A 15,039-nucleotide genomic window follows, 5' to 3' on the forward strand; every position below is an offset into this window, starting at 1 on the left:
TTTGCTTCACAATCTGATGTGTTTTCCTTGTAGATAAGTAACCCAAAGGAGCTTCTCGTGGGTCTATTTGAACAGATTGAGGCGGCTGTTGGAAATAATATAGCCAAAACAATCCTATTACTCCTGCAGCCACTTCAGAGAGGTAATTTGAAATAGTTAATCAATATGAGTAGACTTTATAAAAAAAAACTATTACTTGGCTAATCTTAATGCCGGTTAACACTATGTAGAATCAAATATCTATCATAGTGGAGGAAAAAGTGAGGTCTGCAGATGCTGGAGATTAGAGCTGAAAATGTGTTGCTGGAAAAGCGCAGCAGGTCAGGCAGCATCCAAGGAATAGGAAATTCATCCTGATGACGGGCTTGTGCCCGAAACATCGAATTTCCTATTCCTTGGATGCTGCCTGACCTGCTGCGCTTTTCCAGCAACACATTTTCAGCTCGTATCTATCATAGTGTCAGAGCTTGTTAGCAGATTCTTTGCAATGTGAGTTAAGCTCAAGTAGTGTCCCAAACCTGGGTTGGGATCGATTCCCGCTGTCATTAATCTTGACTCACTTGATCAATTAATGCCTGTAAGGCACATTTATCTAAGTAAGGATGATGCACAGTTCTGCACCTGATCTGGCCTTCCTGAAAATTAGTATGAAATCACAAACTCCCTACCCCAGTTCTTATTTCCAGTTGCCACTGCAAAAAATACAAAGCCTTACATGTACTTTTGTTGTATTGTTCAATTAAAGAAACAAATTGTAATAAGAATGCTTTGGAGAAGCAGAATTCATCTTTGGTTCAGGACCTTTAGAAATCTTTACTTTTGTTCTAAATGTATTATTGAAATTCTATGATATACCTCTGCTGTAATACAAATTTTCAAGACCTAATTTCAATATAACTACTGTATTATGTGTAATCATAGGAAAATGTCAAGTATTTGTCAAAAAACCAATTTGCTTTTAATTAAATATATTCCTTAAGCAATGTTTGGCTTGGCTAGTTTTGTTAAGTTACAAACTGACTTTGGTTTTAGATATTGTCTGGTATTCTGCAAGTATGGAACTTTAGATTAGTTAGTATCTTGTTTTTGCTTTTCACATAATAAAATGTAATTTTAAAGAGGTATTATTTGATTTCTTGGATCTAATTGCATAATTTTTTTCTCAGTGCTGTTAAAGTTGGAATGTAAAAAGGCATATTTTGTGGGGCTCTCTCTTGCAACTATTCATAGCCAACTCTCCAAACTACCTGTACCTTATTCAAATGAGCAACGTAAACAGGATGAATATGGACTTTGCAAGTGTTGCATGGCTGTAACCTCTTTTATTAAACCATTTGTGGATGAAGTGAGTCACACAACAGAATCTGAGGGAAACCCTTTCCGTACTGAGCTAAAGGATGAACTACTGAAATTGTAGGTACTTAACTTTCATGTCATTGATTAGCATGTTATTGACTAAGGGATTTTGTCAGGCAAATTAATGAATGTCACCTAACTGACATTTTTACAATTGATATAGTTGCATGAAAAGTTTGGAATATCCACTGCTGACAGCACAATTACATCCATTAACTGAAGAGATTGAAGACAACTCGTTGAGAACTTTTGCTGCTGAAATTGTGGTAAGCCTGATTTGACCACAGCATTTTAACACCTTTCTGGTACAGTTTTGATCTGTTGCTTTGAAAGTGCATCTGTATTCTACATGTTTTTTTTCCTACATTCTCAATAAATTAGCTCGCAACTAAACCATTTATGCCATTTAATTCACAGCATACTTTACAAATTGGTACAAGTCCAATTTAAGATTTTATCTTGCATTATATAATGAGTTACATACTGCATTTAAGTGCATCAATAAAATTATGTAATTGCTCCAGTAGTAATTATGGAAATAAGATTGCATTGAAAAGTTCCTTGAATTGTGGGCTTCTTTGTCATTATGTTCAAAATCATCTAATCAAATTTCTTTTGCTTCTTCACTCCCTTCTGCTAGCCCACCCAGTTAGAATCTCTCCAAGATTCCCCCACTCCTGTCCCTGAATTTGTATCAATCTCTGGTTTCTCTCATATCTCCCCTCATGCCCAAACTAATTTTGTTTATGAAGGGAAATTTGGAAAGGGCAAACAGCAGTTAAACTAAAATGCAAGAATTGATGGCACAAACTAGAAGTAACTAGGTTTAATTGAAAGCTATTATAGGTTCATTGTTGCATGGAGAACACTGTTGAATATCCAAAATTGTTTAACATTGAAAAAGATTAGGAAGAAAGGAAGAGGATGAGGTGAGATCAGTACAATAGAGAGAAATTATTTTGGTGTGGAAGATTAAAGATTGATCGTTATGAAAGGTTCTTGAATAACTGCAGGTGATTTCAAATATCAGATTATCTAAATCAAATTAGCAATCATAGCCTTGAGGAAATTCATAAAATGTTTGCAGGGCAGTTCTTGAAGCAATAAGTTGTGGAGCCTTCAGGGAATATGCATTTTAGACCTAGTATTCTAAGTTGCCGAACGGGGAAGGCAGATGAACTCAGGGCATGGTTAGGAACATGGGACTGGGATATCATAGCAATTACAGAAACATGGCTCAGGAATTGGCAGGACTGGCAGCTTAATGTTCCAGGATACAAATGCTACAGGAAAGATAGAAAGGGAGGCAAGAGAGGAGGGGGAGTGGCATTTTTGATAAGGGATAGCATTACAGCTATTCCCGGAAATACATCCAGGGAAGTTATTTGGGTGGAACTGAGAAATAAGAAAGGGATGATAACCTTACTGAGATTGTATTATAGACCCCCTAATAGTCAGAGGGAAATTGAGAAACAAACTCGTACGGAGATCTCAGCTATCTGTAAGAATAACAGGGTGGTTATGGTAGGGGATTTTAACTTTCCAAACATAGACTGGGACTGTCATAGTGTGAAGTGTTTAGATGGAGAGGAATTTCTTGGGTGTGTACAAGACAATTTTCTGACTCAGTATGTGGATGTACCTATTAGAGAAGGTGCAAAATTTGACTTACTCTTGGGAAATGGGGCAAGACCACTTTGGGGCCAGCGACTATAATTCTATTAGATTTAAATTAATGATGGAAAAGGATAGACCAGATCTAAAAGTTGAAGTTCTAAATTGGAGAAAGGCCAATTTTGATGGTATTAGAACTTTCAAAAGCTGATTGGGGGCAGATGTTTGCAGGTAAAGGGATGGCTGGAAAATGGGAAAGCTGTCAGAAATGAGACAACGAGAATCCAGAGAAAGTATATTCCTGTTAGGGTGAAAGGAAAGGCTGGTAGGTATTGGGAATGCTGGATGACTAAAGAAATTGAGGGTTTAGTTAAGAAAAAGAAGGAAGCATATGTAAGGCATAGACAGGATAAATTGAGTGAATCCTGAGAAGAGTATAAAGGAAGTAGGAGTATATTTAAGAGGGAAATCAGGAGGGCAAAAAGGGGACATGAGATAGCTTTGGCAAATAGAATTAAGGAGAATCCAAAGAGTTTTCACAAATATATTAAGGACAAAAGGGTAACTAGGGAGAGAATAGGGCCCCTCAGAGATCAGCAAGGCAGCCTTTGTGTGGAGCCACAGAAAATGGGGGAGATACTAAATGAGAAATCATGTCTCACAAACTTGATTGAGTTTTTTTGAAGAAGTAACAAAGAGGATTGATGAGGGCAGAGCGGTAGATATTATCTATATGGACTTCAGTAAGGCATTCGACAAGGTTCCCCATGGGAGACTGATTAGCAAGGTTAGATTTCACGGAATACAGGGAGAACTAGCCATTTGGATACAGAACTGGCTCAAAGGTAGCAGACAGAGGGTGTTAATGCAGGTTCATAGCTCCTTGAAAGTGGAGTCGCAGGTAAATAGGATAGTGAAGAAGGTGTTTGGTATGCTTTCCTTTATTGGTCACAGTATTGAGTACAGGAGTTTGGAGGTCATGCCATGTTGCGGCTGTACAGGACATTGGTTCGGCCACTGTTGGAATATTGTGTGCAATTTCTGGTCTACTTCCTATCAGCAAGATATTGTGAAACTTGAAAGGGTTCAGAAAAGATTTACAAGGATGTTGCCAGATTTAGAGCACATGAGCGATAGTGAGAGGTTGAATAGGCTAATGCTATATTCCCTGGAGCAGAGGCTGAGGGGTGACCTTATAGAAGTGTACAAAATCATGAGGGGAATGGATAGGATAAATAGACAAAGTCCAGAACTAGAGGGCATAGGTTTAGAGTGAGAGGGAAAAGATATAAAAGAGACCTAATGGGAAACTTTTTCACTCAGAGGGTGGTACATATATGGAATGAACTGCCAGAGGAAGTGGTGGAGGCTAGTACAATTGCAACATTTATAAGGCACCTGGATAGGTATATGAATGGAAGGGTTTGGAGGGATATGGGCCGGGGCTGGTAGATGGGACAAGGTTGGGTTGAGATATCTGGTTGGCATGGACGAGTTGGACCAAAGCACCTGCTTCCACATTGTACATCCCTATGAGTCTGAGACTGGAAAGATTAATTATCACAGAGGGATAATATTCTTTTGGGAATAGTGATCATAACATGGTAGACATTGATATTTAGAACATGGTAGACTTTGGTATTCAGTTTGAATCAGAGAAATTTGCATCTGAATTTCTTGTCAGGTAATTAGGAACAAGAGTAGGCCAATGTATTGTAGACTGAAAGTACATAATGGGTTCTTTCCGATTATCGTCCCATTCTTGCCTCCGTCGAAGCAAAATGCTCAGACACAGGATAGTTTTACCTCCTTCATCTTTATTCCAGGCCCTGGAGGGAGAGAAAACATTCACCCATGTACACAAAGACATGAATTCTTGGTCTTCTCTCAAACAGCAGATCCTTAATGAATTATATAGTCATTTAAAGCGAGCGGCATCCAAATAAGGCAATCTTCATATTGATTGGGGGACCATGACAATCAGCAAGTATCAATAATAAACATTAAGCCATCTGGCGTTATACAATGAATATCTTAACCTTAACTGACTTTACATAATGAATGCTTTTCACCTTGTTTAACTTACTTTACATAATGAATGCTACTTCATCTTGTTAAATGGCTTTATATAATAAATGCTTTTTCACCTCGTTAACCTGCTACCCTTCCCTCCAGCACTTCATTGTTTACTGCAAATTCTTATCTGATTCAAGTCCTGCTGGCTGAGACTATGTTACACGACCCAAAACTTAACTGTTTCCATAGTTGCTCATACCTTATATGCTTTCTCAAGATCTGATCAAATGGTTAGAATTTGGCATGTGCACTTCAATATATAGCACCTTAATCTACTTAGTACATACACAAAAACTAATGAGTGAACCTATTAGCTTAAACTGTTTTATACTCAATAATTTGTCTTCATGTTCGGGATTGTGGATGACTGGCATTTGGAGCTCGGTCTCAGATTCCATGGTACCGGGTTCATGGATCCCAGTCTGATGGTGAATGTCCACGGCCCTGGTCTCTTGAACCCAGCCTAGTCCTTGATAGTGGTCCATTTCTGGTTATGCACATCACCATTTCATAGTACTTTTGTACTTTTCCAAATATTCCATTGTGCAGAAAACAAGTTGATAATATCGCCAGGTGGCTCCAAGTTAACTACAAAAATTAATGGTTGCCTCAGACAATCAAGGTTCTGCAGCTACCTTCCAGCCAAAATTGACTGTTTTTGACATGGCCTATTTTTCCATGTTTTGCTTCAATGGCTCAATGCTGTGTCCAATTAATGCTTAACTATTAACCCCTAATAGTCTGGTTTGGAGACAATTTTTTTTAAACCTAACACTATAGCCTCTCAGCCCTTGAGCCTACTCCGTCATTAAACAAGATCATGGCTGACCTGAATTTAACTTCAGCTGTATTTTTATGTATACCCCAATAATTTTTCCTGTTGGCGATCAAGAATCCACCTACCACTGTCTGAAAATATTTAAAGATTCTGTATCCATTGCCTTTTGAAAAAGCAAATTCCAAAGTCACAAACCCTCTGAAATTTATTTTCCTCATCTCCATCTTAAATGGGTGATTTTAAACTCTGATCTCTCTTTCTAGAAAGAATTACAAAGATATGAAGACCGAATTGGTTAAAGTAGATTGGGAAAATAAGTTAAGATGTTAGATAAGCAGTGACATACCTATGAGGAGGTGGTGGTGGATAAGTTGTTGGAGATAATTCTGAAGCATAGGATTTACATGCTTTTGTAGAGACAAGGAATGATTAGGGATGGTCAGCATGGTTTTGTGCGAAGGAAATCATGTTTGACAAACTTGAGTCTTTTTGAGGAAGTAACCAAAAAGTTGACAAGGGCAGAGCAGTGGACGAAGTTTACTTGGACTTTACTAAAGTATTTGATTGGGTTCTCATAAGGTAATTAACAAAGGTAGATCACATGGAATTCAGAGTGAGCTCGCCAATTGGATATAAAATTGGTCTTACAGTAAGAGACAGAGGGTGAACGAAGAACAATACAGCACCCTACGAGATATTTTATTACTCAGTAAGATATATTCCATTGAGAAAGAAAGCCTCTATGAGAAGGATTAAGTTAAGAATAGTATCAGGTTGAAAGAAAAAGCATTTGCTTGCTGTAAAGATTAGAAGACTAGGAAATTTTAGAAGTAGACAAGGACAATAAAAAAAATTGAGAGCATTTATAATGAGGTATATTAGCAATAAATGTAACAAAAAAGTAAGAACTTACACAAATATATAAAGGAGCAGAATAGTTGAAATAAACTTTGGTCACGTAGTGGAAAAGATTGGAGGAATAATAATGGAAATGGCACCAATATAGAGCAAGTATTTTGTAAGTAGTATCTTAATTATAGAAGACATCCCACAAATAGTAGAAAATCAAGGGGAAAAGGGAGGGAGGAACTTAAATAATCAAGATCACAAGAGGAAAAATACTAGGAAAATTAATTAGATCTAGCAGCTTGCCTTCTGGATCCTAAAAAGAAGTGGGTAAAAGTTAGTGAATGCATTAATTGTCACTTTCCAAATTCATTGTAGGCTTGAGACGTGTATAGTTTACAATTCAAATTGCTGGATACTGAAATAAGAGGTGAGACTTTCACATGTGAGACATACCTGCCTTTTTATCTGTTTGCCCAACATAGGTTTGTCCCATGCTAGGATAAGAAAATACAGCCCAAGAGTCTGCAAAATGTTATCCCAGTTGGTGTTAATACTGGACAAGTCCATCCAAGAATGAAACCTGGCTTGATGCATGATATGTTTAATTTTTGCAGTTGGTTAACAAACTGGTTCATTACTGAAACAATGCTGCACATTGTTCTTTAACAACAGAACATAAATTATGACACAAAAAGAATAAACTATTTATTGAAAACAGTTCAAACGATCAAAAACCTCACTAATTTTCAATCTGTTTCCTATGACTATCTGTAATAGAGACCTAATCTGAGAAACATCACTTTTATCTCAGCTTTTATAAAAGTTTACTTAACCAATTTTCCCCAGGTTCTTTTCCTGGACTATGGAGACGATTTCCAAGTCTGCTGGCAAGAATCACTTGCAATTCTGATGGTGCAGACATTTTTCAGTCCAAACAACTTGAAAACTTCTCTCTAAGCTCTGCTGGCTTGGAAGCTCCACACTAGAAATCATTTCTGGGTCAATGGTATCCTATGAACTGAACTGTGTGGAGCCTCAAAAAAATGGGGAGATACTAAATGAGTATTTTGCATCAGTATTTACTGTGGAAAAGGATATGGAAGATATAGACTGTAGGAAAATAGATGGTGACATCTTGCAAAATGTCCATATTACAGAGGAGGAAGTGCTGGATGTCTTGAAACGGTTAAAGGTGGATAAATCCCCAGGACCTGATCAGGTGTACCCGAGAACTCTGTGGGAAGCTAGAGAAATGATTGCTGGGCCTCTTGCTGAGATATTTGTATCATCGATAGTCACAGGTGAGGTGCCAGAAGACTGGAGGTTGGCAAATATGGTGCCACTGTTTAAGAAGGGCGGTAAAGACAAGCCAGGGAATTATAGACCGGTGAGCCTGACCTCAGTGGTGGGCAAGTTGTTGGAGGGAATCCTGAGGGACAGGATGTATATGTATTTGGAAAGGCAAGGACTGATTAGGGACAGCCAATATGGCTTTGTGCGTGAGAAATCATGTCTCACAAACTTGATTGAGTTTTTTTGAAGAAGTAACAAAGAAGATTGATAAGGGCAGAGCAGTAGATGTGATCTCTATAGACTTCAGTAAGGCGTTCGACAAGGTTCCCCATGGGAGACTGATTAGCAAGGTTAGATCTCACAGAATACAGGGAGAACTAGTCATTTGGATACAGAACTGGCTGAAAGGTAGAAGACAGAGGGTGGTGGTGGAGGGTTGTTTTTCAGACTGGAGGCCTGTGACCAGTGGAGTGCCACAAGGATTGGTGCTGGGCCCTCTACCTTTTGTCATGTATATAAATGATTTGGATGCGAGCATAAGAGGTACAGTTAATAAGTTTGTAGATGGTACCAAAATTGGAGGTGTAGTGGACAGCGAAGAGGGTTAACTCTGAGTACAACAGAATCTGGACCAGATGGGCCAATGTGCTGAGAAGTGGCAGATGGAGTTTTAATTCCGATAAATGCGAGGTGCTGCATTTTGGGAAAGCAAATCTTAGCAGGACTTATACACTTAATGGTAAGGTCCTAGGGAGGGGGTGTTGCTGAACAAAGAGACCTTGGGGTGCAGGTTCATAGCTCCTTGAAAGTGGAGTTGCAGGTAGATAGGATAGTGAAGGCAACGTTTGCTATGCTTTCCTTTATTGGTCAGAGTATTGAGTACAGGTGTTGGGAGATCATGCCATGTTGCGGCTGTACAGGACATTGGTTAGGCCACTGTTGGAATATTGCGTGCAATTCTGGTCTCCTTCCTATCGGAAAGATGTTGTGAAACTTGAAAGGGTTCAGAAAAGATTTACAAGGATGTTGCCAGGGTTGGAGGATCTCAGCTACAGGGAGAGGCTGAACAGGATGGGGCTGTTTTCCCTGAAGCATCGGAGGCTGAGGAGTGACCTTTATAGAAGTTTACAAAATTGAGGGGTATGGATAGGATAAATAGACAAAGTCTTTTCCCTGGGGTTGGGGTGTCCAGAACTAGAGGGCATAGGTTTAGGGTAAGAGAGGAAAGATATAAAAGAGACCTAAGGGACAACTGCTTCAGGTAGAGGGTGGTACGTGTATGGAATGCGCTGCCAGAGGGAGTGGTGGTACAATTGCAACATTCAAGAGGCATTTGGATGGGTATACGAATAGGAGGGTTTTGGAGGGATATGGGCCAGGTGCTGGCAGGTGGGACTAGATTAGGTTGGGATATCTGGTCGGCATGGATAGGTTGGACAGAAGGGTCTGTTTCCATGCTGTACATCTCTATGTCTCTATAACTGATATTCCTGCTTTTCTGAATTAAACTCCAGGTTCTTCAGAACTAAAACTTCTATTCTGAAATCAAAATGAAACATCATAACGTATTTGGCATGTTTACTCTGCCAGTCATAAACCCAACAATATAAATATTTGTCTATTAACATGATCTGGTTCTCCTGGGCATTTGATTGCAATCGTATGATTTCCTAGAATTGATGCACTTAAGTCCCTGTGCAAATGACTTCCTGACTCTTTTTATTTCAGAACTATCATCACAGAACTGAAATAAAAACATCTGCCTCCATTTTGAAGTAGAAGTTCAAAATGATAATGTGTTTATCACAAGGGATGTAGCTAGGTTAAGTGAGTGGACAAAGATTTGGCAGATAGAATATAATGTGTGAAAATGGTAGGTTGTCCACTTTGCTCAGGAGAATGAGAAAACAATATTATTAAAATGGTGAATGACTAAAGAATGGTGTGGGACAGAGAGACACGGATATTCTAGTATACAAAACATTAGTATGTCGTTATAGCAAATAATTGGCATTTATTGCAGGGTGGAAATTGTATAGAAGTTGGGAAGCTTTGATACACCTGTACATGGCATTGGTGAGCCAATACCTAAAATACTGGTTAGGCTTTTCCGATGGCCAGGTTATTTTGTTTTTGAAGTGTGTAGATAGGAATTGTACATTGGGAATATAGCAATGTAGCTGACTCCAATGGATTTGCCTGGGAAATTACAGATTCTAGTGGGCAATTCCTCTGCACCTGGAAACCTTCAGAAATATCATAAAACATAGAACATTACAGCACAGTACAGGTCCTTCAGCCCTCGATGTTTCACCGACGTGTGAAACCATTCTAAAGCCCATCTAACCTACACTATTCCATTATCATCCATATGTTTATCCAATAACCATTTAAATGTCCTTAATGTTGGTGAGTCCACTGCGGTTGCAGGCAGGGCAATCCGCATCTTTACTACTCTGAGTAAAGAATCTACCTCAGACATCTGTCCTAAATTACCCCTCAATTTAAAGCAATGTACCTTTTGTGATAGCCATCACCATCTGAGGAAATAGGCTCCCACTGTCCACTCTATCTAATCCTCTGATCATCTTGTATGCCTCTATTAAGTCACCTCTTAACCTTCTCTCAAGTGCCTCAGCCTTTCTACATAAGACCTTCCATCCATACCAGGCAACATCCTGGTAAATTTCCTCTGCAGTCTTTCCAATGCTTCCACATCCTTGCTGTAATGCAGCAACCAGACCTGTATGCAGTACTGTAAGTGCAGGCGCACCAGAGGTTTGCTGAAACATGACTTCATGGCTCTGATACTCTTTCCCTCTACCAATAAAAGCTAACACATTGTACACCTTCATAACGCCTATCAACCTGGGTGGCAACTTTCAGGGATCTACGCACATGGACACTGATATTTTTCTGCTCATCCACATTACCAAGAAACTTGTCATTAGCCCAGTACTCAATATTCCTGTTACTCTTTCTGAAGTGGATCACTTCACACTTTTCCACATTAAACTCCATTTGCCACCTCTCAACCCAGCTCTGCAACGTATCTATATCCCTCTGTAACCTGCAACATCCTTCCACACTGTCCAGATCTCCACCGATTTTCATGTCATCCACAAATTTACAAACCCATCCTTCTGTGCCCTCATCCAACTCATTTGTAAAAATGACAAACAGCAGTGGCTCCAAAACAGATCCTTGTGGTACATCACTCGTAATTGCAGGATGAACATTTCCCATTAACCATCACCCTCCGTCTTCTTTCAGCCAGCCAATGTCTGATCCAAACCTCTAAATTCTCCTCAATCCCATACTTCCATATTTTCCGCATTAGCTTACTGTGGGGAACCTTATCAAATGCTTTACTGAAATCCATATACACCACATCAATAGTTTTACCCTCATCCACCTGTTTGATCACCTTCTCAAAGAACTCAATAAAGCTTCTTAGGCACGACTTACCCTTCACAAAAGTGGACGGCACGGTGGCGTAGTAATTAGCACTATTGCCTCACAACCCCAGAGACCCAGGTTCAATTCCCACCTCAGGAAACTGTCTGTGTGGAGTTTGCACATTCTTCCCGTGTCTGCGTTTCCTCCCACGATCCAAAAATGTGCAGGTTAGGTGAATTGGCCATGCTAAATTGCCCGTAGTGATAGGTGAACGGGTAAATGTAGGGGAATGGGTCTGGGTGGGTTGCTCTTCGGAGGGTCAGTGTGGACTTGTTGGGCCGAAGGGCCTGTTTCTACACTGTAAGTAATCGAATCTAATCTAAAAACTGTGCTGACTATCTCTAATCAAATTATTCCTTTCTAGATGATTATAAATCCTATCTCTTATAATCGTCTCCAAAATGTTGCCCACAACAGAATTAAAGTGCACTGGTCTATAATGAATTTGGTTGTCTCTACTTCCCTTCTTGAACAAGCGGATAACATTTGCTATCCTCCAGTCTGGCACTATTCCTGTAGACAATGACCGTATACAGATCAAAGTCAAAGGCTCTGCACCCTCCTCCCTGACTTCCCAGAGAATCATAGTATAAATCCCATCTGGCCCAGGGAATTCATCTATTTTCACACTTCTCAGAATTTCTAACACCACTTCCTTGTGAACCTCAATCCCATCTAATCTAATAGCCTGTATCTCAGTATTCTCCTCAACAACATAGTCTTTTTCTGGTGTGAATACTGATGAAAAATATTCATTTAGCGCCCCTCCTATTTCTTTGGACTCCACGTACAACTTCCCATTATCGTCCTTGACTGGCCCTAATCTTATCCTAGTCATTCTTTTATTTCTGACATACCTATACAAACCTTTAGGGTTTTCCTTTATCCTATCTGCCAAAGACTTCTCATGTCCCTCCTGGCTCTTCTTAGCTCTCTCATTAGATCCTTCCAACTTGTAAGTCTCAAGCACCCTAACTGAGCCTACACGTCTCATCTTTACATAAGCCTCCCTCCTCCTCTTGACAAAAGATTCGACTTCTTTAGTAAACCATGGTTCCCTCGCTCGACCACTTCCTCCCTGCCAGGTACACACTTAAGAAGGACACGCAGTAGCTGTTCCTTAAACAAGCTCCACATTTCAATTGTGCCCATCCCCTGCAGTTTCCTTCCCCTCCTATACATCGTAAATCTTGCCTAATCACATCATAATTGCCTTTCCCTCAGCTATAACTCTTGCCCTGCAGTATATACCTATCCCTCTCCATCGGTAAAACAAACCTAACTGAATTGGTCACTATCACCAAAGTGCTCACCTACCTCCAAATCTAACACCTAGCCCGGTTCGTTACCCATTACCAAATCCAATGTGGCCTCACCTTTTGTTGGCCTATCTACATACTGTGTCAGGAAACCCTTCTGCGCATATTGGATAAAAACTGACCCATCCAAAGTACTCAAACTATAGTGTTTGCAATCAATATTTGGAAAATTAAAATCCCCCATAACAACTACCCTGTTACTTTCATTTCTATCCAGAATCATCTTTGTTATCCTATCTTCCGCATCTCTGGAACTATTAGGAGGCCTATAGAAAACTCCCAACAGGGTGACCTCTCCTTTCCTATTTCTAACCTCAGCCCATACTACTTCGGGCAAGTCCTCATAAGACGTTCTTTCTGCCACTGTGATACTGTCCTGGACTAACAATGCCACACCTCCCCCTCTTTTTACCACCTTCCCTGATAGTCCTGAAAAATCTAAACTCTGGAATGTGTAACAACCATTCCTGTCCCTGCTCTCTCCATGTCTCTCCAAAATGGTCACATCCATTTAAATTGGACTTTTAAGGGTTCTGCTTCAGTTAAGATAATAGTCAGGCAGGAAGAGACATTTAAAAACCTATTCAAATTCCTAGATAACTGGCAAACTGAACCACAATGTATTGCACATATCCCCAAATTTCCCCAGATCTCTTACACCTTCTGGACCCTTGACCTAATAGCCAACACACCCTACCCACACTCTACCTCACCCACTCACCCAAAGACCCAACAGCCTTGCTATTCCCTCTGGACACAATACTTCCTCTTCCCCGTTAATGTACATGATATTCGCACCCTCCTCACTGGACCTAATAATCCACATTCACCCAGATTTACCCTAAACACTCAACCACTTCCCTGGTGTCATTCCTGCCTTGCAGTTTTGATGACATAAATTTTATCAGTTTGGCAGAGAAGTCTGTAATGCTTTAATAGCGCTATCCTTCTCTATAGGTTTACCTATTAGCAATGGGTGAGTCGCTTCCTGTGTTGATGGCTCATCAGTTGCTACTATCCAGAAAAACATTGCAAGAGATTGACCCTCTAAAGGGAGATGTGAAATACCCTACAGATTCGCTGGCAAGCTTGGCATATCTTCTATTTGTTCAGCATATTGGTATTGATCAATTTCCAGCTATATACAGGTATGTAAAAATGAAGGCCTATTAGTTTGCTTAGCATTCCAAGGATTGAATGAGATGTAAAATTCACATCATTGTAACTCTTGCCACTGTGATACTGTCCTGGACTAACAATGCCCTGATATTCCTGAACTCAAAACACTTCTGTCATGTTCCTGCTCTTAGTCCCACCCCAGCAACTTGGAACTTTTTCACTTGTTTTTCAAATCTTCCTCATGTTCATTTCTTTTTTGAACAATGATTCATACAGATAACTTTATTCATGCTCCTGATGTTATGCTCTTAACCTATTTGAGACACTATGAGAATATTTTACATAAAAACAGAAGTTGCTAGAGAACCTCAGCAGGTCTAGCAGCATCTGTGGAGAGAAAGCAGAGTCAACATTTTGGATCCAGTGACTCTTCTTTAGAATAGAATATTTTATGTGTTGTGTTTTACCATACATAATCTTCTGCTGTGTTCTCAAACAGTCTTAACTTAAGAACTTTTCTTTGAAATGGTCCAAATATTATGGTGATCTTATTATAGAGTCATAGAAATGTACAGCATGGACACAGACCCTTTGGTCCAACCCATCCGTGTCAACCAAATATCCGAAACCAATCCAGTCTCACCTGCCAGCACCCAGCCCATATCCCTCCAAACTCTTCCTATTCATATACTCATCCAGATGCCTCTTCAATGTTGCAATTGTACCAGCCTTCACCACTTCCCTTGGCAGCTCATTCCATACACATACCACCCTCCACATGAAAAAGTTGCCCCATAGGTCTCTTTTATATCTTTCCTCTCTCACCTTAAACCTATGTCCTCCAGTTCAGGACTCCCCGACCCCAGGGAAAAGACTGTGTTTATTTACCCTATCCATGCCCCTCATAATTTCGTAAACCTCTATAAGGTCACCTCTCAGACGCCGACACTCCAGGGAAAACAGCCCCAGCCTGTTCAGCCTCTCCCTATAGCTCAAATCTTCCAACTCTGGCAACATCCTTGTAAACCTTTCTGGACCCTTTCAAGTTTCACAGCATCTTTCTGATAGGAAGGAGACCAGAATTGCACACAATATTCCAACAATGGCCTAACCAATGTCCTGTACAGCCGCAACATGACCTCCCAACTCTTGTACTCGATACTCTGACCAATAAAG

The 15,039-nt window shown here is 40.0% G+C and overlaps 1 protein-coding gene across 2 annotated transcripts in view; it reads left to right on the forward strand.

Annotated features, from left to right (window-relative positions):
- glmna (glomulin, FKBP associated protein a) overlaps window positions 1-15,039 on the forward strand; it is a 68,122-nt gene that overhangs the window by 22,667 nt on the left and 30,416 nt on the right. For both annotated transcript variants that reach the window (XM_060829969.1, XM_060829968.1), the window contains exons 5-8: window positions 34-142; window positions 1,167-1,413; window positions 1,520-1,622; window positions 13,702-13,892. In XM_060829969.1, coding sequence (XP_060685952.1) covers window positions 34-142; window positions 1,167-1,413; window positions 1,520-1,622; window positions 13,702-13,892 — 650 coding nt within the window. The remainder of the gene's footprint in view (window positions 1-33; window positions 143-1,166; window positions 1,414-1,519; window positions 1,623-13,701; window positions 13,893-15,039) is intronic.

Source organism: Hemiscyllium ocellatum, chromosome 9 (assembly GCF_020745735.1).
Source record: "Hemiscyllium ocellatum isolate sHemOce1 chromosome 9, sHemOce1.pat.X.cur, whole genome shotgun sequence".
NCBI classification, from domain to species: domain Eukaryota; kingdom Metazoa; phylum Chordata; class Chondrichthyes; order Orectolobiformes; family Hemiscylliidae; genus Hemiscyllium; species Hemiscyllium ocellatum.